The 26,333-nt window shown below is 39.5% G+C and overlaps 1 protein-coding gene across 1 annotated transcript; it reads right to left on the minus strand.

Moving 5' to 3' along the window:
- Positions 1 to 4,148: 4,148 nt before the first annotated feature.
- apln (apelin) lies at positions 4,149 to 26,333 on the minus strand. The gene is made up of 3 exons (XM_079250578.1): positions 25,862 to 26,333; positions 12,392 to 12,564; positions 4,149 to 8,486 (listed from the first exon to the last, which is right to left on the minus strand). The coding sequence occupies exons 1-2, from the start codon at positions 25,926 to 25,928 to the stop codon at positions 12,398 to 12,400; spliced, it is 234 nt and encodes a 77-aa protein (XP_079106704.1). The 5' UTR covers positions 25,929 to 26,333; the 3' UTR covers positions 4,149 to 8,486; positions 12,392 to 12,397.

Raw genomic sequence — 26,333 nt, forward strand, 5'->3', positions numbered from 1 at the left:
TGTTCTTGTGAACTTGTGAAAGTGTGTTATATAACTTTTCATTCTAGCCTCACAGAGAAGACATACATTTAAATATGCTACAGTATATGAGGCATCTTTAAGTAAATAAATAAAGTGTTTCACGGCTGGGTTGAGTGTTCCCTAACCCTCCCATTAAATCCTTTGTGTCCATTTAACTGGTACTTTATTTAGACATGCCTGTAGAATTGTTCACAAGCAAAACCCATTTAAAGTGATTATTCTTCTACTTGCAAAACAAACAAACAAAAATTAAAGACAGTTAATAAGACAAACTTCCACTAACTTGTTTGAAGTAAAGAAATATAGAGACGTTGTGTTAAGGTGACAATTTAGACTGTTGCATGTGGTAGTTATCCTGAACAGAAGCAAACCTTCAGGAAAAATAAAACAGCTGTGATGGAAATGTTTTATGAGAATACTGAAATAATTATATCCTATCTGGTGAGATGCCAGTCAGTCACATGAAGTAATTGTGGAAACAGCTGGCGAGCATTGCAACGTGTTACTTTTTTGTGGTAAAAAAAATAATTGCACTAATGTTGTACATTTGTTTTTCTAGTTCATTTCTGGTTTCTTTCTAAATAATAATTAATTCACGTTTGATATTTACTGTCACCCCATGTGCAATTTTTTCTTCACAAATGAAACAAAATAAGAAAAAAATAAAAGCCCAGTTTACTTCATCTCAGCAGCTCACTTAACTGAATGTTCTCACATGGTTTGACACTGTGGATAAAAAGGACAAGAGCCGTCATGGCGAAATGTGTGAATGAATGAAATTCTTACAGATTGTTTGGCAATATTCATTGAGTCCAACATACTTCATTAGTTTATTGAAAGAGTAGTCATTAACAAAGTGCTGCTAAGGGGAGATTTTTAGCCTGCAAAGGTTCAGGTAATTCACCATAAAACATATGGTGAATTACAAGGATGTTTTGCAGTTCATAAACTCAAATGTAAATGCTACCTGATTTTTAACCAAAGTTTTCTTTTTCTTCATTGTGAGAACACTTCTATTTTATGGATTTTGACAACATGAGACAAATAAATGCTTTTTCCTCGCCATGGTGACAATTGGAAATTTGATAGCATTTTGCCTTCATGCTGTGAATCGAATGATTAATCTATTATTGACTAATTTGAATGTTTTGTAAGTGCAGTTTTCACTGTAGTCCTTGGAAGTGGTATTACTCTACCAGCAAATCTTGGTTCAAACACTCCATGTACTCGTTGTGAATCTTCTGCTTATTGTTGCATAATGACAGAATAACATTTATAAAGCTGAAAGAAAAGTGATCAGAAGTGTTGCTACATGTGCACTAAATTTGTAATCACAGTCTGCACATTCTCAGCAATTCAAGACAATGAATTCCATGTGGTTGAGTGACAGCAGTGAGCTGGGTAATATCCCTTGCTGTGGGTTTGTCCACAGTTTGTGGGCTTTGTTGGTGGTAATGCTGGAGAGCCAACTGCAATAAAGGCTTTTATGATGTGGCAGAAGTTGATTCTGGGACTTTGTGCCAAGAGCAATCCAGATGTTACTCTCCCAGTTTGCTTCTGTGATGTACATACACAGCATACATGCACTGAGCTATAGATGACACAGAACAGCTCTTCCACTCTTCACATCTCACATTTCTTGTCTCTCTGAGTGAATGTTTTCTAAACTTAAAAAAAAACCCACTTGAGCTTTCAGTTGTGTCTGATACTCATTATCCAGAAAGTTTTATGTATTTGTTTATTTTTTTCTGATAATAAAACCAGCAATATTTTATATGTTTGTGTCACCCAATCTCCTTCTCTCTGCAGTGAGCCGATAGTTTGCCACACATTGACACACATTCTAATGGTGGCCACCAAGCAGCACTGGAGTCACTTTCACAGATGGACCTTGATCCCTTAAAAGGGACGTCTGGCCCCGCAGTAACACACCGCTAGTGGTCTTACTTGCTGCCTGGCCACAAACTGTAACTCTATAGCCTCATTGTCACGCTCCATATCCTCCTGGTGACCCCAAGCCCAATTATACAGCTGACCCAGGCTTGATGATATAACCTTGGGCATATTTTGGGGTCTGCTGGGGCTCAGGGGTGCACCTCTTGTCTATCACGACATGTCAGCTCTGTGCGTTAACCAGACACTTCCTTGAGTGGTCCCAGTGGGGGGTGAGGGATGAAGAGTGGCTCTCATACGAAGCCCAACGCATTTCATCACATTCCCTGTCTAAAGCTCTCTTTTTACACAGCATAATGAAAAAGGTTGTTTTTGCATGAGCTGAATTGTATAATTTCTTGTGTCACAATAGAATATTTATTCAAATGTTACTTTGACAATCAGTACTTTGGAATCCAAGATAAAAGATAAATCATTGTATATTTGGACATACTGAGTTAACTTCTGAACTCTTGATCCCAAAGTCCCTCTGTATGTAGATATGACATGTATGCGCACTGAATTTCATTGCTTTATATATCTATAGTCTCCATGCATGCTCAGCAGCTGTGGTGCATTAATGTGCAGCATGCTTAGTATGCACTATAAACTCTGGAAAGGCTAGCTGTCACTGTTGACATGTTCCCTAATGGATGAGGAGTTGATTTACATTTCCAAAGGCACACTGCATCAGAGAAATTTCCAGACAAGATTTGACTGAGAGTAAAGGGTAAATGTTTCTAGCTGCCAGTTAACATCTCACTGTTTTTGCTTGCCTTTTTTCAAAGTTTCAGACATGAAGAGATTTGGGGCTTAGCGCAGCAACTGACGCTTTAACCCTGGGTTTTTAATAACACAAAGAAGTTTCATTACTTACACAGGAACGTCATCATGGCCACGTTACCTGCAAGCTTCGGCTCGTCTAGAAAAGGTTATGTTTAAGATGGACAAAACACTGCCTAATTAATGTTTGTGGAAAACAAGAATAAAAATGTCAAGAAACAAAACTTAGTCTCTTCTGTAAGGATTTCCTATTATATTAAAAAAAAAAACCCAGTAGATAAAACTACTTACAGTATTTTACAAATAAACAGGTAAATGTGTTTAAAATTGTTTGATGACCAAACAAACTGTGGACGCATTGTTTAGGATAAAAGGATGAAACCTCATAAATAATATCTTGAAGGTTTCTTAAACTCTTGTGAGCAGATTTTATAGTTTTAATATAATAGATCTATACTCTTACTTTTAAGTCTTCACGGGCGATTGATAGGTTGGTGTTATTAATCAACTTATTGACTTATTTACATTTGTTTGACAGCTTTTCTGATAACATTGTTATTAAATATGTTGCTGCTGGTGTGTATTGTCTTCAGATTACACATTATTGTAATTTTATTTACACTCCTCTTTGTGTGACTTGCGAGCTAGTATTTGTAATTTTTTGGGAAACATTGTTGTGATCTCAGTTGTGGTCAGACTGAAGACAGAAACTAAAATGAATGTCTTACCTATATTGGGCTTGCTATTGTGTTCTTTTTCATGAAGCTAAAACATGAAAAAGATCTGGTCTGACTTAAAGTACATGATTTGACAGATTGTAAATAAATACACAGGAGATTTTGTGATTAAAGCATTCTATTGAACTGAGCAATAGCTCCACTTGCTCTCTGAGCAGTGAGATAAAAATGCTCTTTAATTGTACACTGTACGCTGTGACTTCCATATAGTATCTTGTCAGGGACTGTTGGGCTAATGGGGCATTAAGGAAAACAATGTCAGTTTAATGGGAAGTCTGCCAATCCTCCACTTCAGTCTAAACCCTAATATACCTGTATTTCAACTGATATTGAGACAACAAAGCTAAGTTTGATGATCTCTTTAGTTTAATCTAATTTCTTTAGATGAAATTGGTATGAGAGGTAACCGTCATACATCTCCATTCATTATTATTACTGAACTCTGTGTGGACATCAAGTCTGTGCTTGTGGACTCTGCATGTGTCGGGGATTTCATCATTGTTAATGTTATCACTGAGTTAAAAGGGTAACAGTGTAAAAGAATATCTCTTATTTCCAAAAAATCTATCTACTTAAACTTTTCATTAGGCAAAAAAAAAAAAAAAAGACACAACACTATTTTCTTAAAATAAGATTTTTAATATTACTTATTATCATAAAGATATATTTACACACTTTACAGAAATAGAAAATAAAAACACAAAGCTACGCATGAAAGGAAAAAATAAAATAAGTACTCCAAGAGCTAAAGCTTATCTTTTATAAATTAGAAACCAAAAGTTCAAATATGTACACAGTATTTCAACCATTTCTGATACACTTGTTTTATTTATTTATTCATGTCATTTATTTTTGCCCAGTTCAACATCAAAACAGAGACAGGGACTGTACATTTGGCCTGGTGAGTAATATGAGCACACACCATGAACAGAATATAAGTTTCAGGAGTAATACATTGTCTTTCAAATGCTATCTGCTTGAGACCTAGTAACACTGTTGTGATGGCATGTAAGCCCAGCGACTGTATTTCTCCTAAGATTGTTCTGAATGTGACTGTTCTTGGACACGGTGGTTATATATGTGGAGGATGTGTCGCAATCAAGGAGGGGCCTGTGCTATTCTGGGTGTAGGAAGTCTCATTTTGAGGCTTCAAGATAATGGCAGATCATTGTTGTATCTCATGGGAGTTAGAATCTAGTTATCCTTTGGATTGCCCAGCTAGTGGAAAAGTGTGTATACATTGGATTGAATATCAGCCACTTGATCCTACAGACACCCACTCTAAAGGCCAACATGATACAGTTTGATGGGTTTCAAGATTCACAAGATGAAATCATGGAATGTGTTGGGTGCCAACTCTGCTTCCATTTCTGCAATCAATGAAATGTTTTGGTAAATATCAAAGGAATTCCTTCTGGTAGAGAATTAAGTGTAGGGTTTCAATAGGTCTAAAAAAGAAACATAAACTTCATGTTTTTCTATGATCTTCTTTTATGGGGGTGTTGTGTCCATAGCGATAGGGATCAATGGCTAAGCTAATATTTCAAAACCTGCTTCTAGCTTATTCTCATCTCCATGAGTAGCTCATATCTATCTCTCTGGTCATCCCCACTTCTTACACGCTCCCTGCCAAATGCAATTGGACAAACATAATTAAACACAGAGGGGGCAGGTTCTCAGAACACACATTTTCTACCAGGAAAACATGCTAACAAGTGCATAGGAACATTACTCAGGCCTTGTGATGGTCACAGAGAAGAGGAATCGGAGAGGAAACATTGAGAGGATAGGAATCGTTTCTCTTGTGTAAGCCTTGCTGGAAAAGACCATTAAGGAAAATGGTTTTGCTCCCCGAGCATAATGTATTGGTTTACCATTTCAGTGTGAGCCTGGACGTGCTTGTCCTTCCACACCACCAGGCCCATTAACCTGATGTGCAGGGAAGCACTGTGAGCTATGATCTACAAAAAAGAATGCCTGAAAGCTTTCACATGTCCACGACATATTGTGCTGCAGACTACTTTTCTATTTTGTTACATCCACAAAAGATACAGCTTTTCACACTGTTTTAAAAAAGTAAGCTTTGGACAACCAGCTAGACAAAAATCAGACAGAAAATTGTCACAATACACTGGAAAACCATTCCATACCAAGAGACTCTTGTTTTCAGGGTGTATTTTTCCAGCAGCATAACAGAATTGCAAAAGTGCAGCCTTGCAAACCCATACAGAGAAGTCTTGGCGCAAAGCCACGTCTATTTCTTGTAACTAGTTGACACCAGAGGCTTTGGATATGTGGAGTATTTGGCTTTTGATTTTTTTGGATTCAACTGATAACCAGACCAAGTAAAATGAGTTTTTACATAAATGTTGGTTTACTCTGGTCTCTGAAAGGGCAGCATGGCTGGTGCAGATGGTGAGGATACATTCATGAAGAACAGTGCGGATACAGACGTTACTCGGCTCCATAACAATAACTTCTGAGATGGGGAAATATTGATTTGAACCCCCTTGTCATGACTCGGTCTACTTTCAGCATCCCAACTCCTGCGGCTTTGAACTTTCATCCCCAGCTCATATCTTTCTACTATCTTCCCCAATAATACATGAGACATCCTGAGTAAAGCTGTCTCACTCCCAAGGAGCATTAATGAAATCTACATCTCTGTCTGTGAGGGGATGAAAAAATAATGGTGGAATTGAAATTATTACACTTCACAGTGCCCTAGGATTTAATACATTTTTAATCAAGGTGAGCTTGACTGGATGGATTACCACTGTGATTTTAGATGCTCTCCTAATAAAGGCTTCCCATGCTGCGACTGAGAAGACTGCATTTTATTATAATATTTGCATGAGACATGGCGAGAGGGAAAAAAGTGTTGGAAATCTAGGTTAACCAGTCACCAAATGCTTTTGGTCAAAACTGATTTGAACTCTGGGAGTTTGCTTTTTTTTTTATTACAATGAAATTAAGCAAAATTTTAATCTGAAATGTGAAACAAAACAACCAGGAGGCCGTTCAGCATACCTAACTCCTAAACAAATGGAAGGTGGTCAGTCACAGTCCTAATGTGTCAGATAATTACACACTGAATCAGCAGGGATTTGGAGATTGAAAAGGGGGAAGGGTGCGGTTTCAGTCTAAGCCAATTTAACAATGAGCTCAGACTAAGTGGCCCTGGCCAACCTTGGGGAGATCCATCTGATAAAGATTAACTCTAAGATTTAATGAGCGTAATGATCAAAGCCATGACCACCTGTGCTGTGGAAGGGCACACTAGAAAGGCAACTGTATCCAACTTAATGTAGAGAGATCATGTGTTGAAATGACTGTATCTAGAAAAATCATGTCTATATTGGTGCATACATAGAGCAATAATAAAGATACAGTATACGAAAATATGCTCATATAAGTTTTAAATGTACTGTATGTTTGTGTTTCCTTGAATAAATGCACAAAATAGACTGCTCTAGTACAAGCCTCTATCACAGCACCCTGAGAGAAAAAGAATAAAACTATAACACAGAAATAAACATAAACAGTAATATAATCCAGTACGATGGAAAGGCATAGCTTTTTGTCAGTGAAATGTGTTGTTATAAGGGCTAAACCAGCCATGTGCTGAATATTAAAACAGCCAGAGCACTACTGGTAGGCTAAGCGTGGTCACATTGTAACTGAGCTGAAGCTTTGAAATGGCTCCTTTTTTCATCTATTCAACTGGTCCTCATTGCTAACATTGTCTGACATGGGATATCTGTTTGCAAAAATTTAAAATGCATAATGTATCAGTGTATCAAGACTTTAAACAAGAGGTAATGTGTTTCTCATTTCTCCCTAACCTTCCATTCCTCCGTTCCTGGCAGCATTGTGGAGAACATTATTATTTGGCACTTCATTAAAAGGCAAGGCGGTCTGTCGGTGGAGCAGACCGCCACTGCCAGTTAACAGTCGTGTAGAGCAGCTGCGCAGGGCAGCAATGTGGTGAGAAGGCTGGGGATTGGGGACAGCATTGGGATTTGGGGTCAAAGGACTCATTCAAGGTGGGACATGTTACAGTAACCTTGAGCTTGTCAGGAAACCCCCCTTCCCCAAGGTGTTAATGAGTTCAGAAACACCAAAATAGCTTTGGATTATAGAATCTCCTAAATGAGGGAATTATTCTGTCACTTAAATAAATTGTTTTGACGACATATGCTCTCTTTTCAGTCCAGCTTTACTTTGCATGTGGACGTACAAGCATTAAGAGGTACAAAGCACCATTAATAATGATAATTACGTGATGAGTAGGATGTCATTCAGATGTGATGCTTCTGTTTGTCCAGTTTAAACGCTAAACCTTCTGTTCCTTTTTTGCAGCAGACATCCAGAGTATCTTGACTAAACTTTGCTTTTGTCAATTTTGTAAAATGGACTCTGCACTTCTACATAATCAGCACCCTCACCCACTAATAAAGCTGTTAAGTAGCTACACAGCAATGATGTCAGCGGCTGCTGTAACATTGTATCTGAATCATGCGAATAACCACATCCTTGAGAAGTGACAGATGCTTTAAGACTCAGACTGTTTTGACCGGGCTCCCTCTCCACCACATATCATGCAAAGTGTATGAGACTCTCAGGGAGATTGCTGTGATTGGGCTCTAGTAGGCAAATAATAGGAAAATTGAAAAGAAAAACACTTGGGAGAAGACAGAGATAAATACGTAGTGAGGGAGTAAGAGAAAGGGAGAGACAGAGAAATAGAGTCTGGTAGCTCGGGCTCAATATACCCCCCACCCCCTTTCCCTATCCCCTATTCCTCCTAGAGCTGAGGGTGAGCGGCTTGTCCTGGCTTTTTTTTTTTTTTTCTTTTTTTTTCTTTTGTGGACAGGGTTGCTTGAAGAACCAGCAGGTGTTATGGACATCACTCTTCAGGCTGGGCAAGCGTAGGCCCTTCAATGCAAGGCCCCCCAAGGCAGAGGAAGAGCATAGAAATCAGAACCTGGGGGAGGGCGCTCAAAGCATCATCTGCAAAACAGAAAAACGACACACACAAAGCACAATAAGTATGTTGTGTTACTTTTTTTTAAATGAAAAAATACTCTCATGCAGAGTGAGAAGGTGAAAGAGAAGGTTTTGACTTAATTGGCGTTTTATTAATCAGAAAAACCTCTCAATATCCAGGGGAATACACTATGTAAGAGTGCTAGCAACTTAATTATTTTATTTATTTAAATTGTTACATTTAATTGTACAGCATGGTACATGCTGCATGTTGCATGGTCTATGTTCAACCAATGTTATATGGACCCAGTCCGTATAACTCTCTGATGCAGAAATGACGTGGTGTAAAATCCCCACAATATAGCAGGTTTTGTGAATTTGTACTTGCTTAAGTAGTTTTAGACTGTAAAAACTTTGCTGTCTTCATGCTGAGTCAATTTAGCTTACGTGACCACTGCTGTGTTCTGCAAGTAAGACACTGAAGTCTTATTTGCGTTTCAGACATCTCTCTTGGAAAAAAAGTGGAAATTTTATTTAATCTTTCATCAAAAATGTAAATGTTAAGTTTAGCACATATAAGTGTAATGCGCCACATCATCTATTATTTGTTTTGTATTTTACCTTATAGGCTGCATTTGAGATTTTGTACTCGGACTGTCAATCTTTCTGGCTACACTGACTATTCAGTCACACACTGCACTTCTACCACTCAGAGGTATTTGCAAAATGATCCTTGACAATAGCTGGTCTTTTTAGTGTTCAGTCGCAAACAGAACATAAAACTATAAAACTTAATGTGTGAATCTTTCAAGTGTATTATCAAATCAAAACACCCCCAAATCATGAAGTCCCACATGACTGTTCCTGTGCTCCTCTAGCTGTCTTTATTATGACTGATTTGTGGTGGTTCATGTACGCTAAAATATGTCATGACAGCAAAGCAAAGAGAGTTTGACAGAAGGGAATAGGGTGAAGATATGTAAAAATCATCAGTTTGGTATGCCTTCATACCATGTAGACATTCAATATCCTATCCAGCAAGTCTGCCCCTCAGGGAGTTTTTGCTAAAACCTTCCTTGTGTTTTGTTCTGTTATCTTGCACATGTTGAGGAAAAGGCTATCCTAGACATGTTCCAACCAGATTTCATGGTCTTTGATTGGAAAGTGCAGCAGGGAGTAAGAAAAACAATTGTATATCTGGCCGTGGAACACAATCCCAACATTTTACTACTCTCTGGGGACCGGATTACTTGTAGACAATGAAAATCTTTTATCTTCTGTCGTTTTTTATCTTCTCCTATCCTGTGATGATTTCAGAAGATTCAACATGTTTCATTCACTGATAAGAGCCAGAGCTTGAATCAAGACAAGCATTTTTCTGTGGAAATGTAATGTCGGTGAACTATTTTACTATGTATCTAATCTCCTGTGAGTTGCTTTACTTTTTGTTGCTGTCCTGTGCGCTTTTGGATCCACAATATGATGTCAGCCCAGAAGCCCTCTTGAAGCCATGCAACATCACATAGTGTGTGGGAATGACAAGCAGACATTATGCTGCTGGGAAACTGTTCAAAAGACTCGTTCGCTGAGTTTTCTCACACTCAGGGCCACTAGGGTTGTCCTCTAGTTTTTAATCTGTAATATCCTGTTGTCTTTAAGACTGTCACTGGCATGTTTTAGATCCAAGAGTTGTAATAGCATGACTTAATCTGAGTCTGCTTAGATGCTCAAAGAAGTTGACCCAGGTCGCCATCTTTCTTCTCAGAGCCGCTCACATCTGGAACGTGTAATGATGAAAAATCCAACTTTGCCTCAGGTGTCATAGAGAATAAAAGATGAGCTGCTTTTGACACTGAAATGGGGTGATGTTGCTAAATAGCATGGGGCTGGAGGATGGTCAACGTCAAGGAAATCATTGTCTTTTATCTTTATATAAACAGTGTAGTAATTATGTTTAGGCCAGAAGTGACATATCCACAGAGTCTGTCTGTGTATGAGTCCCAGTCCTCAGCTGGATGTATCTATTGAACTCTAGCTTTGATCAAACGAACTGCACCTCCAGCTGTTTCCAGAAGTGATTTTTCCCACCATCAGCACAAACTGAAGAAGAAAGCATGAGGAAGAACCAAACCTTTCAAGCTGATGTCTTAAAAGATTGAACAGACTGATGTTGGATGTCAGGCATTTTGACAACTTAATTCTTTCTGAGAGGCTGTGGTCAAACTGGGCCTGAAAAAAATCTGACTTTTGTTACAGACTTTCCATGGATCATTTATTCATTAAAGGTCTGTTCAGCACAATCACCAAAATACAAATAGACAGGCTAATTTTCACTTGTCCAGTTGTGGTGAATTGACATGGTATGTGGTGAAAACTCCCTGAATGAGCTTAGGCTTGCTCTTAAAGAATGATGCAGAGCATAGGTTAGAGGTGTGAACAAACAAAGACCTTCAGCAAGTTGTGGTTTAAGTAGTGTTTGTGGAGACAGCATTCACAACTTCCTGATGCTCCTCTTGTTGTGTGGCAAGCATTCTGGCATTTAATATAAGCTCTAAACACTCAGCTCAGTGAGAAGATTCTCACATTTTATTGCCAGATGAAGGGAAGTTTTAAGACACATCTTGTCCTTCAAGTGCTACTATCCTGGCTTGGTGCTTACTCATTGTTTTCACTTTTGTTATGAGTCTCCAGAGTCTCGTATTCAAATCAATAAGGAGCACAAAGAGGCCTAACCTAGTACACAGAACTACAATAAACATTGATTATCCATAATTCACTATAGGTTGTAAAGTATCTCTGGATGCTTTAGAGAATAGTCGTTCCAAACTTCTTTACCTTTGATCCCCATTTCTTAAAAACGATTAACCATGCCTTAACACTCACTGGCTGCAGCTTCCTCTCACTATGGATTTAATTTATGGGGGAGCTCTGCAGGTCAGTGCGGTATGGTCGCGACCTCCTGCAGCGATATTCTGTCTTGTTCAGTTTCCCTGTCCCTAACTTTGTCTGGGAAAGATGTAGAAATTTCTTCTGTTGCCTTCTTTTCACAGCAACATGGTGACATTAATGGGTTTAAACCTGTACGCCCTGTAAATCTGATAGTGGTATTTAATTGCCTGTTGTATATTTTAGTTTCTCAATGAAGCTTGATCTGTTTTTATTGAAATACAGTGAATATGTTTGGGTTCAGTATAGAAAATCAAACTGTGAAAAGGGGACAAGCAAAATATTATCTCTGATTATGAATGTGAGGATTTTTCACACAAAATCTTGTTTTACTTGACAGGAAACTAAACATACGCTCTCAAGAAAATTGTAGCTGCCAAGAAACCTAACTCTACAAATTATTATCTTTGGAAAAAAAAAGATTTAATTGACTTAACCAGATGGGAAGTAAAGATCTTTTCCAGCTGAATTGACTCAAAGGTTAGGTTTCTGTGTAGAATTGCCTTGTGTATTAGGACATAAATGACGTAGATTTAAAAACAACCTTTATCGTTCTAGGAAGCTAGTAGGCTGAGTCTAATAATTGTTTAAGACATTCGCTTTTTTTTTCAGTGCCAACAATAACATACTTTGGATGGAGCTCAGTTTGACTGTGGTCATTAAGTTTCCATGTAAGAGTTTTCGGCTCACCATTTGTCATTCAAATGTCCAAACTGATTCTGCCAACCAAGTATTTCACAGATGAACTTCAAATTGTTTCATAAATTTCTCTGTTCAAGTGGATTTTCTCACTGACTTTGTCAGCAGTTTTTACCAGATGTCTTTTACGTATGTTTTCTTTAGAACTGCTCAACTCTGACTCAGCGGAAAACTGTCCTGGTGGGCAAAACCCAGCAAAGACCCAAACAACTAAGGAGTAAAGTGCTTTTACTGCATGATGCTGCGTAATGTTTTATTACCACTTTGTTGACAGATACACTCACCTTGCTCTAGAACGGCATGGGTCCCTTGTGGGAAAGACGGGGCCGTGGGCGTCTTCTCTTCCAGCCGGCTGGTCTGTGGGTCTGACCGCCTCTTGCAGGATTTTGCGGCACCATTTTTCTCATTTTTGCTGCTTCTTCCAGCTCTTTGCCATGCTCTGTGGAGGCCATGGGACCTGGAGAACACACACACACACACAAAAAAAAAAAATCCAATTTAACAAATGGTCTTTGTAGTAGATTCAGATTTTGTTACAAAACTTTAACAGGGTATCACAGTTTGGTCCACATCCAAGTTCTTCAGTGCTTAAAACGAAGTATCAAGATCTGAAATAGGGATCATACTGGTAATGGATGAGGAAATAAGAGACATGTATGGATAAACTTGTGACAGTCTGTGTGGGCCCCTTTAAGCCCACCCAGCATTCTTGGTCATCAAATCAGTGTGGTCCAACGCAAAGCTCCGCAGAAACACGCAGCCCTGCTAGAACCCCATACCCTTGTGTCTCATGTCTCCATCACTCTCCCTTGAGATGACAAACTCCACACAACACCAAACCCTCTGGAGGTGAATCTGGTTGCAGGATTTGTCCAAAGCTCCGGGATGAGTTTAATAGCACTCAGTCTCACTGGGAGCGTGTGGATGTCTTAAGTGCACGAGTATTTGTGCGTTTGAGAGTGATCCCAGATGTTTTTAGTCATTTCTCAGTAAGTATGGCCTGATCCCTTTAAGCCCTTCTTTTCCATATAGCACGGTCTACCTCAAGTCTGTGTGACCTCTCAACCTATCGAAAACTGACAGACCTCCTCTTGGGTCCTTTTATTTATCATGATTTGCCGTATAACTTTATTTGTTATTGGATATTTAATATGGGTGATCTTTCACACCGCAACCCTATTCTTTAGTTCAGTGAAAATTGAGTGTAAGCAACAAAGGACTAAAAATGGTCAAATATTGAGCAGCCATGTATGCAGGGAAGAATGTGTAGTAGGAATCAATTAATCTCATACAATAGAGGGTTTTTGAAGTAGAGTTTTATAGCTATGAATAATGAGACACTGAAACTGACAATATTGTGAGTTTTAAACCATAGTTTGCAAATTTAGTGGTGCCTTTTATGAGACCATCCAAAATAACTGGATTGTTTAAACTCCCCGCCTCCAGTTTATGGTTTAGACCATAATGTCATCTCAGCAGGTGATTTATCTTTGATTTAGGAGAGACTCCAGCTGAGAAAGAATCAGCAGCGCACTCTTGACTTCACTCACTACTTCTGCTACTTCTCCAGTGATTATCTTTGAATTTGAAAGACAATGATTTCTTCAGTCAAACTAACCACTTTTTTCTTGGCACGTCTTCCATCAAAAAGCTGATTGACATTACTCACATGAGGTCATGACATTCCCGTCTCCTCCTCTCAGAAAGAGTGGCACCATTTTTAGAATTCCCGAGGGAATGACCTTCCTTAGATTTACAAGCGCTTGGGTGAGGACACAGCTTAAGATAAGTCAGCTAGTTTGACTGCAGAAGCTTGTAAAAGCAAAAAAAAAGTATACTGAGGACAGCAGCTGAGCAGCTTAGAAGAGCGGGGATGATGCTAGGTTTGCACTTTTCTTCAGATTTGTTTCATCAGTCAATGTGAGCGGTGCCAGTGTTGTGATATTAAATGTTTTTAAATGAACAAAGCACAGCTCTGGCCCTGAACATGTTGGCTGACTGAGATTTTATGGTCTCTCTCTAAAACCTGACTACAGCCCTTTAGTTAGTCAAGCAGATAGCTTCAATTTGGTGAATAGAGGTCAGATTTAACTACATGACTTAAAATATTGTCAGAAAAAAAGGCAAGTTCTTCCTGCAGACTTTATTAGCCAGCGACCTTCAGCTGTGACTGTATGAAAACATCTTTTAAAAGAACAACTTCCTTCGAAAATAAGAGTTTACGGCTTTCAAATGTCGATAATAGTTAAGTGCATGGCTGAACTAGACAGCTTGTTGAATGTTTTTGATGTATATCCCTGAAATGCCAGACATCTCAAGTTCCAATTCCATGCTAATCCTCTTCCACAGTATATTTATAGGCTAACAGTGGGCTAATTCATTTGCAACAAGAAAAAATCTTGGTTGCATATTTCTGCATCTAAAGCACATCTTTGCCCCTTGAGCACTAATCTGAGCATTATCCTCTTGTTATTGTTCTAGATACACAATGAATGAGAGACGTTCACACATTCTAAAGGCATTCAGCTCATTTCTTTCAAATCCAGGGACCTGAATGTTAATACTCACTATGTTTGAGTAGATTTTGTAGCAAGCTGAAGTATTATAGAGAGGTTCTGTTTCTCCCTTTTGCCCCATTAAAACACCCTCTTCATTTAGATTCAGAACACACAGCAAACAAGACTTCAATAGGTCTGAAAACAAACTAGTTCAGTCAACATCTCAGAAGTTGTTTTAGTTGATTGAGTGATCATATTTAAAGGTGAAGTGAACAGCCTGAGTCAATCATATACTGAACAACACCATAACAATATAGAGAAAACAAAGGCAGATTCGGTCCTGCATGGAAGGAAAGTTAAAAACACACAACAACAAAAAACAGCTTCCTTTGTTGCTTCTTCTTGCTTGCAAATCCTTCATTCAGTATAAAGAATATGGTTAGAATTGAACAAAAATAAACTTTTGGATGTAAACTTCTAAGTCTGAAATTTGCAGAGAGGGTTACAGCCCTCACGCAAGCTCAACTCATGTTTTACATGACCAGCAGTGATACCTGCAGCAAATACAGATCTACACAATGCCTCATGCCTGTTGATGAATGAATGATGGTCTTCTTTAAGTAGTGCTGCAAACACTTAAGACTCAGTCACAAGGCCCCCCCACACACATAGGAGTGCAAGTAGGTAAAGTAGTTTTACTTCGACCCACACAACTCATCTGCTTTGCTTCTCCGGGTGGCTCAGCCTGTCATTACCCAGAACACATAATGAGACAATTTAGATGTTTCCCATCATGGCAAGCTGTCAGCCACAAATCTGCACTGGGGTTTAAAGGAAGAATATCTCAAACCTCAACCTATCCTATCTGGCTAGGGAGAAAAGTATAATGAAAGCTGCTAAAAATAATCCAGGCCTCAGTGATAATGGTGGCAGTATAGATTAACTCTTGTAGCCTGGATGGAAAGCATCGCAGTGTGACAGACACAACAACTCCTACCTTTGTGTCTCAACCCATCTATGGTGAAATACTTATAGATTGAATTTGGCAGCATCTGTTGATCATGAACAAGATCTTTTGATTGTCTCCACGGCAGGTTTATCACTGGATAAAGCAGATTTAATCTCTATAAACAAAGATATCGCTCCTATCTTATTGCTCTGAAATTGGATCCAGTCTCTGTAGTATCACATCTGATCTTTTCCCATGGGAGACTTTCATGCTTGAGTTTGGCTGTTAAAACAGTGAAATAGCTGGTTAGCATATGTTGCACAAAAACAAGTGTCTTACACCTTCCTCTAGTGACCTTGAAACCTTAGTTTTGCACTTTTTTCCACCAAAACTCATCTTCTCACACAAGGTAATTCCCTAATTAAAGTGTAATAAAGGGGGAATTTCAGGAATGTCTTGTTACTGCTGTTATTTGTGCTTGCAAGAAGAATGGAGAAGAATAGTTGTGGGCAGTAAAGGAGAGGAAGAGGATGTCATCAAGAGAAGAAAGTAGTTGACAGTGTCACAAACTAACTCTCCAAACTCATGATGAATAGCTGCATGTCTGTTCCCTATTTCCATGTCCTAGTTTTTACACTTCCTGGGGTCATTTCTGTTATTTTGTCTTGTTGGCTCACTCCGTCTTCTTATGCCACAGTGGAAAGTAGATTATTGACAGTTTATCCTTGTTTATTCTGCAGCAGTCCATCAGTGGAGTCAGGAGAGATATACGTCTTCTGCTTGTCCATCCAGCCCAAGGAAAGAAGAGAAATGACCGTCCTCTGGTTTAATGCCAAGTTCATCAGCTGCCCTCATAGCTGGCAAGTGCAAACTATATATCACACCACTGTGTCAGTGCAGGAACACAGCATGGCAAATAGGCTGGAGCTGCTTATTAATAGTTGTAAAGGAGATTTGTGTGTATTGACTGGCACAACAACCGCATAACAAATCTGTGAACTTGTAAATGCAGTCACAGCATAATGGTGTTTGTGCCACCAGGACATAAGAGATTAAACAATGCCAGACTGGGAGTTAAACTACAGCTATAAGTACACAAATGAGTTGTGTTTATCATAAACATAAAATGTAAACATGCATAGTAAATTATGGACACCAAACTTTGATCCCAGCTGTGTTTCATTTTCTTTGTCAGTGTAAAATGATTTGCTGTCTTCTTGAATTTTTTTCATTACTCATAACCCCCATCATGAAACTTTTGCATGCAGTCTCTCAGATCCATTTTCATGGTTGACTGAGCTTTTCAGATTTAATCTCTTCTCTGTGTGTTTTTTCACAGTTGCTACATCAATTATCCGTCACCTCCCCACTCTGCTTACTGCGTTTTGTACAATTCTATCTTTGGGTGTAAACAAATGAGGAAAGACAACAGCTCGATTAGTTTCTGCTCTTTCTTTAGACAACAAAGAATCTTGACCAAAATAACAACAGAGGCTAATTTGAGGTTTTCAAATGTGTTCAGGCTGGGCCAAAGTATCCCAAGAAGTATCGGCTGCCTTATCAGGAAGCATTCCTCTGGTACCCAGAGGAGGAATTTCTGATCATGTGACTTACACATCTGAACTTGTGGCCTACAAATGTCTGCACATTTTTCTATGGACTTTATGATTTCCAGCTTATATATCCTTGATGAATTAATGTTCCAGAATTAATCAGTCAAAAAAAAACCTTCCTCTCTGATCAAAGCCTTTTCTATCTGTCTCAGATGTTCTATATTAAAGTCATATGAATGGCATAATGCTGAGAGTGTAACTTAAAATAATGAACATGGTATACAGTATATAGTCTTTATTGTCAAAATAATCCTTTTGAGCACTTTAAATTCTGTTAGTGGCATTTTTGTCAAAGCACTTTTGTGTGATAAACAATCATTCTAAAAATTTGAGTCCATTTTCCCTCCCCCTACTGCAAAATGATTGAAATAAATATTGGACAATTAAACCTTTTCAAACTTACAAGCCATACAGATTTACTCAAAAGACATAGATTTCATTAATATTTAACATCCCATTTTTTTCTTCAGTTGTGAAATAAAATAATTTGCAAAAAGAACACATCCCACCAGGACTTAGATCCAAATATTCAGGTCAACTAGTCCAGACTAAACATGGAAAAGCAGCATTTAGCTGTTATGCTGCAAACAACTGAAACAAACTGCCTGCAGAGATTAAACTCTGACCAAATTCATGTTAAAAACATTTCATTTCTCATTCGCCTGTTCAAAAATTCTTCACAATCCCTTTGAACTTATGCTGTTTTAATCATTTCAATCTAATTTATGATCTTATTATGACTTTTTTGTATTTTTTCTTTTTGATGCCTTTTAGTACTTTTTTAATGCTATCTTTGCACCATATGTAATGTTTTTAATGTGTTCTGGAAAGCACTTTGAATTGCATTGTTTGTGCTATACAAACATATTTGCCTTGCCTATATGAATGAAAATGTAAAGATAGACATTATTTGTGTCTGCATGGGAGACATGTATCACTTATTACTCTATATAGGTACTAAAACAATGTTTGTATTAGTGTGAGGCCGAGACAATTAATACCCCGATGTGTGTATCCATGGTTATTACCATGACAGTAGAGGAGCAGGCCCGCTGTCAGGTTGTGTGCTTCCCTCCTTCATTCACTAAAAGGAAAGGAGTAGCTTTAGCTAATGAATGCCTGTATAGTATGCCATTACCTCAGACATACTAGTGATGCTCCTACTTAAGCACATTAAAGGATCAGGGTTATTAAGCCAAGGATGAAATGTGTTAAATGTGCCAGATACAAGCCAAACATAGTTAAAACCTATAATAAGCCCCACAGTGCTACAGCATCATACAGAAATACTGCATATTGCCTGCACAACAGTAAATCTAGGCCTTGGAAGAAACTGGTACCAATTGCTTGCCTACTTTCAGACCATGTTACCATGGCAGCTGCTGTGAATGGTGCTCAGTTTGGGGTAAAAGGAATGACATTGTGGGCTGATATCAACTAGGTTCTCAATTTTCAAATTTCACAGCACAGAGTCTGAATGCACGGTTAGCCCTTTGACAGTGGGATGTTTTCAGCCTCCTGTGTGAGCCACCACACTTTGCATCTGAGTGTTTATCTCAGAGAGGGAGAGGAGGGTTTGTTTTGGTCATGTGGACTTCTTTTTTTATTGAGACTGTTTGATATGCAGCATTGTTGTACTGCGATAATGCTAGGCTTGTGGTTGAGCTGAAGGCTGGCTTTGTCTACACAAGATCCAGTGAGGAAACCAAAGTGCATGAAAAGTTGCTCCCATTACTGCAGCTTTTAAGCTTAACTCCTTGTCTGCCCTGCTCTGAAAGTTACCCCCCACACTCAATGAAAGTTCAGAACTAATTGAAAACAAACTGTGCTGCCCTGTGGCTTCCGACTTTCTACAGATGTCCCTATGAATAACGCAGCCGCATGTGAAGTGTGGTGCTATATGCTCTTGAACTAGAGAGTGTATGAAATGATGAGGTGTGAGACTGCATACTCCGCTATGATCAGAGCACAGAGAGTTCAAAGGGCCAGCAGCCGCACTGAGCCAGCTAATGAAGCCACAGACTCCCATCACCACTTGACTGCCTGTTGGTTTATTCACAATCCCACTCTAGCTGAAGAGGTGAATTTGTGGCTACAAGGTTACTGCAGGTTGTAACCTACTGAGTGTGAGTTATCCATGATGTTAACATAAAATAACTCCAAGGGGAGATTTCTATTCACAACTTTTTACTAAATGTGCCAAACAGCAGAGGGCAGAAGTGGAAGAGATGCTGGTGCTGCTGTTTCCATTAACAGCAGCAAGGTTAACCTCACAGCACATGGCAAGTACTGTAGGTAAGGATACCAAACGTTTCCCCAATCTCCAGAGATTGTTCATCAAGGGCAAAGGGATCCTCCAACCATCCGTTTCCATGGGCACACTAATCAGATGTGAAACACAGCTTCTGTGTCATCACCCCTCCATGCAGTGAACCTGTGTGCTTTCTTCCATTTGAGATGTGGGAAAAACTGAAAAAACACAAAGATAGTGCAGGACTCACTCCAGCCTTTAATGCCTGAGGAGACCATCACTTTTTCCTATCACAAACAATGTGCTATTACAGGAAAATAGCTCCAGAACTGCATCAGACAGTATTACTACCCAACCAAACACTAACTCAGAAACTTAACATTTAAATGAAAATATAATCACTTCATAAGCTGTTATATCTTCCTGTCACTATTTGAGCTATAACTATGTCTAAAGATGTGGACCAAACGTAAAGTAGAATAACTAATGTTTAAGGTGATATACAGCATGAAATTATTTTTCTGCATCACACATGATAGTTATTTACAGCTGCAACTCAAAATGTCCATATGATTGCAATATCTTTGGAAGCCTTACAATAATTGATTTACTGCCCAGCACTGCTTGGTTACAAGTTTTCAGTTGGTAAAAATGATACCAGAGGAACTAAATGGCACAGAAATGGTGGCAATAGCTGATTTTTGTGACCAAACAATGAAGATAAACTGAATTACAGTGAAGTGAATTTTCTTTAAAATCCCAGTAATTCCTTCAGTCATGATACATTTGTTTTGTTCTTGCTTTAATAAAAAATATTCCCTAAAATATTTTAGCACTGATATCTTTGCCATGTGGTGCATAAAAAGAAGCCCCTCTGGGTTAAGGGAATGCTATAAAACTTGATAAGCAATTTTGTCATACATATTTAGTGAGGAAATATAAGTTGTAAAGAGTTTACTGACCGGCTCAGCTGCAGAGTGCTGCAGGTTAGCTCCAGTTCAGTGTTTATTGGGCTGCTGTGTCTACATGATGAGGATAAACTGTTTGCCTGATGCTCAAGCATGTTTATGAATTCCATATTGTTTTGGTCCATTATTACAAACATCTGTTCATGTTCAGAGGCTCTGAGTGCAGGGAGGCCTCTTTTGCCTGGTGAACAAGACAGAGGGACACAGTGAGGGGCCCTGTCCTGATCCAGGACACAGAATGTGGGGGGATCCGTGCTATTAGTCAGGGGGGTATCGTTTGATTGACCAGCATGTAAATGTACGTGGTAAATAGTTTTTTGGGAAAATTTCTGTTGTGATCAAAGACAGACTTATTTTGATGAATAGTGCAGGATTACATAAATGAATGATTTCTGTGTTGTATCAGAAGGGACCCAGTTGCCAGGACGATAGGGGAGATTGGGTATTTTTACATTGTTGAGCATTTCATTTTAAAAATTAAACATTTTTTAAATGAAATACTTGAACATAAGGTGCATGATAGTTAAGAACCGCATGTTGTATGCCACCACATGAGTGTTTAAGAGTAATGGAAACAAATACATCCTCTTGCCTAAGGCTTTGAGTTTAGGCAGAGCTCTTTGGAGGCGTCACTGAATGGACCCAACATCTACTAAATCCCGCTACACTTCCATTGCCCCGATCCACACTCTTATCTTCATAGCTCTGAAATCCCTTATCTGGCTTAGAACAGCCAAACAACAGCCAGCTGTGCAGCACTTGTAGCCATATATGAAAATTCCCTAATCCATGCCAGTGCTTAGAGAAATTTGAAGTTAATGGCGACAGTACCGTTAACCATATATATCTGATATTTCAGATTAATTTACTTCTGCTTCTCCAGAACCTCTCTAACTAGTAAAAAATGATTTTCTACCACAAATGACATCTCCAAGGTAATATAAAGAAGTCATATTTTCCTATTCTGGGTTTCTACAAATTGAGCATGAAAGTAATTAAAGCACCTGCATTCTTAAAGACCATAATATTTATTCTGTGGTCTGGCAGGCCGTTAATAAAAATGTCCACTCAGATCTTGATCAGCAATCCGATCTGCTGGTACAACCACAATAAATGTAACACTTAATGTTTGAAAAGGGAGTCATAAATCACTTTATTATTGGACAGTGGTGGAAAACAGAGCTGTTTCAGAAAATATCTGGCTCTAATTAAGTTGTAAGGAGTGCCCTGGGCCTGAGGTAGGGTCTGGTGATCACATGAGCTCTGGCTAACACAAGACCCCCTCCCCAGCCCCATTACCTTGCACCCAAACATAAGGAGTTACGCCCCCAAGACTCAAAAGGGGGTCGGAACTACAATAAACATAAAGAAAAGAAGCAACATTAGTTGGACAGATGTATCTTTGCTTTGTTGCAGTGTCATTATGCCACACATTAAATCTTTAAAAATGGACCAAATCAGCCAGTTCTTTTTGATGTAACTGTGAATTCCTTCATGGCAGAGCTCAAACAACTTCTCAGCGCTCTTCCTGTCTGGCCTTTTACTTTTCTGCCCTTTGGACTGCGTTTTATCCGCCTTTTGCTTTTTTTTTTCTCCTTCACCGAATTTGCTTTCAAGGGAAGATCTAAGCGAGTAGATTTATTCATTCAAATGCTTCTGAAATAAATTACAGCAGCCCACCAGTCACATATGCCAAAGTCTTCAACAGCTTAGCTCTCTGGAGACTGTTAGCCTTATATCCCTACCAAATGAGCTATGATTTCTCACCAAATCTCTTCATTAACTCCCACCCCACAGCAATTATTATTGAGTGTCATTCAACAAGCTCACATTGAATGATAATATCCAGATGTGAAATGGTTTATCACTCATAACCTTTTAAAAACTACCTTACTACAGTCTTCAGAAACACTGAATTTCATATCATGTAACTTGGGTTTCAGAAATTAGGACTGAGATCTCATTGAGATGGTTCAGAGTGGTAAAAATCACTGCACTGGATTGTCTCTGTCTGGTTAAATGCTTTAAATATGAATATACTGAATCACATCCAACCACAATGCATGTACAGGACATCAATAGAATGAAAAAAATGGGGATGGAAATGGGGATTATGGATTGTAGCTGCTTCTTAAACTCCAGTAGTAATTTAGACTGTTTTTATTTACAGTATGACATACGCATGAAGCTAATTACAATGAGAAGCATTAAAATCCTGCTATCAGTATAAACTGTGCCAAAATCGCACAGAGCTTATAAAGCCAGATAGTATTGTGTTGTATAATGCATGATAAGAAAGATATAAATCTGGTGCTTCTTTAAATTTCAACAGACTATTATTAAAAATAGAGATACCGGTAAGTTTCAAACAACTCATTATATTGAGTGTTTCATGTGTGTGTGTGTCTGCAGTGGCCAAAATTCAGTGATGTTGCAGGTTATCAGCTCTATTTTCTTGTAATGCTGCATCAAGAGGAAATCCAGGTTCTCCACGAAATGGATTTCATCTGACCCTGTGGGTGTGTTGTGTAGTGTGTGTAATATAAACCCAGCTGGTCCTCACAAGCTCCTGTGCCTAAAAAAGGCTCTGTGATTTTACTGTAATCCTTTGATAACCTTACCACTGCTTCCCCCTTCCACAGATCTGTTTGCCCACAGTAATTGCACTATCTCTGGACATCTGGAAAAGTTTCGTAGCTTTTCTTTTCCCCTACAGTGACCATAAACACATCCAAACGCACAAACACCTTCCATAGATTAGAAAGAACTGAGGACTATGAGTTAAAGCTTGCTAGTTAAGGTTGATTTACATCTATAGATTTTGGTTCACATACTATTAAGACCTAACCTATTAAGACCTCTATGTGCCTTAATGAGCAGCTGCGTGCGGAGTGGTTGCCCTTGCTTTGGCTGTACTTTATCCCGCAACACTTGGTTGAACTTCTGAACAAGATCGGAGTTAGTGAAGTATGCGTGCATGCTGGTGCCACAGAGGAGGTACAGCCCCGACAATACATCAAAGTTTAATATGGAATAATAGTACTGCTGACAGCTCTCATAAAATCACCCACTTCCCAAGCAGATGATTTCTCTGCCAGATAATCTCTCTGATCTGGGCCCCGCTCACACTCGCCACAGCCTCACCTGTTCCACCCAGGCTGCATAGCTGCACCTGTGTATATGTGTGAATGGGTGTCTGAGTCCATGCATGTCTGGACCAGCTGCCATTGTTTTTACGCTGTGGCTCTCCGGGAGAAGACTGACAGGGTGTTTCACTTGCAGTAAAAAGTGAAGCCTCGGTGTCTAGTGAGAGACTGTGACAGACATGTTTTGAAAACTGTTTATGTGCCATAAGACTTTCACAGAGGGAGGAAGAGTGGTCGACCTCAGGATGAATTATGGATACCACATGTCTAAAGCTGGAGCCCACTCTTGAGGCAAAGTGCTTTTCAAGGATGGGTAATTGAAGTGCACTGCTAAAGGATGCTAATATTACATAGAGAAGGCCTCAGGAGCTCATTTAGTGTATGAATGAATATTGTAAGTAGCTTTATGTTGAGTGAATTGCCCGTTGTGCTACAGTTCTTGTTAATAAGCATCTCAACACATAATTACAATCAAAGCTTGCACATGCACACTTCCCCACCGTCAGATTCACTTCTATGTGCACAGACACATGCTCCCCTTGTTTTACTCGTTATGTCTTTCTCAGACACATGCACACACGCAGATGTCTAAAAGAGAGAAAGCCAAATGTGAAAAGCGTTTGTCTCAAGATGAAAGGCTTCACACCCACTGCCTACATGCAGAGTCTCTTCCGACACCTTCCCGCGACAGCGCATACTGTAGCAGAGGCTTGTGCTACGCAGACACACTCCAGCTAGCATCCCTCCCCACACCCATCAACGCTGCAACACACTTGCATCCCTGCCTCTCTTTCACTCCATTTCTCTCTCTTCCTCTCTGATACTACAGTAGCAGCCAGGGAACCGATAGGCGCATAAGTGGCATTACTTGACGGTTGAGAAGGATAAGCTCTCATGAAAGCCTGAGGCACAGCAGCCTTGTTTTCCCCATCATTGGTAGCATGGTGGGCTCTCAGGCGTGGAACATGCTTAGCCACACACAGGGCGTGAAAAGCGACACTGACTATGATGCTAGATAATCGCTTCCCATTTAGACAAAAATAGCATGTCGCTGTAACGAATGTGCTGGGGAGCATGGGAGCTTTGAGTGCTGTGGCCATGGATCGATACACAGAGTGGTCGGCGTTTTGCTAACATAAAGTCTACACAGCATCTTACAGCCACTATCTATAAAACACCTAGCAGTATTGCATATAAAGAAAATTGTTGCATAAATGCAGCAGTTTGTACCTTTCAAAATTTAGATAAATGTATTATTTTCATACAATAGCTTTTGCTTAATCATATCTTAAGTTATTTATGCAGTCGCCTATTGTGTACATAGCACCTTCCACATGGTCTGAATATAAACACAACCTGTCAGTATGTTTCAACCAAGACGCTCTAGTTTGTAGTTAGGTGATAATCGCAGGAATAGTCTAGACATTTACACAGGCCTTAGTGTTGTTTTTTCACAGCACAGTGTTACCTGCATCACATCTGCAGATTGCCCATTACTCTCCAAACTGGCCCCACAACCACATTTCTCAGAACTCATTTCCTCCCATCAGTCACCAGAGAGAAAATGCCCTGTCCCTGTGCGATTGCTCCAAGTCAGTGTTTTTGTGACAAATAACAGACATTTAGGTGCACAGTGGAAAAGATAACTAGTCCAACAATAGCTCTAGAGACACAGCAGCACTTTACTGGGCGTCAGGACTGAGTCTCTCCAGAGACGATCCATGCATCTGGGATCTGTGCTTCCTTCATTGATGTGTACAACAATTATGGTGTTCATTATCATCACTACAGGAGGCATGCATGCATCTATAGGTGCTACACATTCAGTCATGAAATAATAGCCCTTGAGTCAACTGGAGTACATCACACCACAAATTGATCAGGTTCATTTCACCTTTGAGAACATGTGCTATATCTTACATTTCATAACAGCCTGTCACACAGTCACAGTCACACATACATCCGGCATATCTACCATTCAGGCACAGCTCAAGACATTATTATCCATTAATAAAATCCTTTAACATCTCATCTCCATGTCTAACAAGCACCAAGGTGAGGCAGGAGGAAAAGGATCCATCCAATCTAAAACCTACATTCAAGTTTACCATTAAGAGCCGTGACAGTACAATAGCAGACAGTATAACCACTGCAGTGCAGTACTGTATACAACCAGGTGCTGATATTCCTGCCTTTTAGAGCCCACACAAGGCTAATCATACTGGGTAACTGATCAACTATAGCTGCCTGCACAATCCAAACGCAAACAGAGAGAAATAAAAGGCAGAGGGAGAGGACAGGCGACAAGACTGGCCTCTCCTGTACTCACCAGCACTGGCAGAACACAGCAGAGACACCAAGAGCACAATCACCAGCGTCAGGATCTTCACATTCATTTCTGCACTCCCCTCTGGCTCTCTGCTAGTCACTCGCTGATATACTGTAGTGGTGTGTGTGTGAGTGTGTATGTGGTTGGGAGGGGGAGAGGGAGAGAGAGCGAGAGAGAGAAAGAGAGAGGGAGAGCAGCTGAGCGAGCAAGAGAGAGAGACTGTTTGCTCCCCAATGTGTGTATGTGGGAATTTGTGTGTGGGGTGGCTGACTGTGTGTGTATTTGACTAATTTTGTTTTTGTATATCAGTTTGTGACAGCGCCACTCTAAGACAGAAGGTACGTCTTTATCTGAGCTCTCCCACAGAGGTCTTTGAGTGTGTGTGTGTGTGTCTTCTTTTCTTCCTTCAGAGAAATGGCAGCAAGTTCAGTGAAGCTGTGAATGTGCTGGAAGTCAGCTCGCAGGTCTGTCT

Source organism: Telmatherina bonti (assembly GCF_933228915.1).
Source record: "Telmatherina bonti genome assembly, chromosome: 12".
NCBI classification, from domain to species: Eukaryota; Metazoa; Chordata; class Actinopteri; order Atheriniformes; family Telmatherinidae; genus Telmatherina; species Telmatherina bonti.

Bases quoted from the DNA above. Each gene is read 5' to 3' on its own strand.
- apln (XM_079250578.1), bottom strand. From the start codon at position 25,928: ATGAATGTGAAGATCCTGACGCTGGTGATTGTGCTCTTGGTGTCTCTG. The intron at 12,565-25,861 runs GTGAGTACAGGA...TGTGTTCTCCAG, and splicing joins GCTGTGTTCTGCCAGTGCTG to GTCCCATGGCCTCCACAGAG.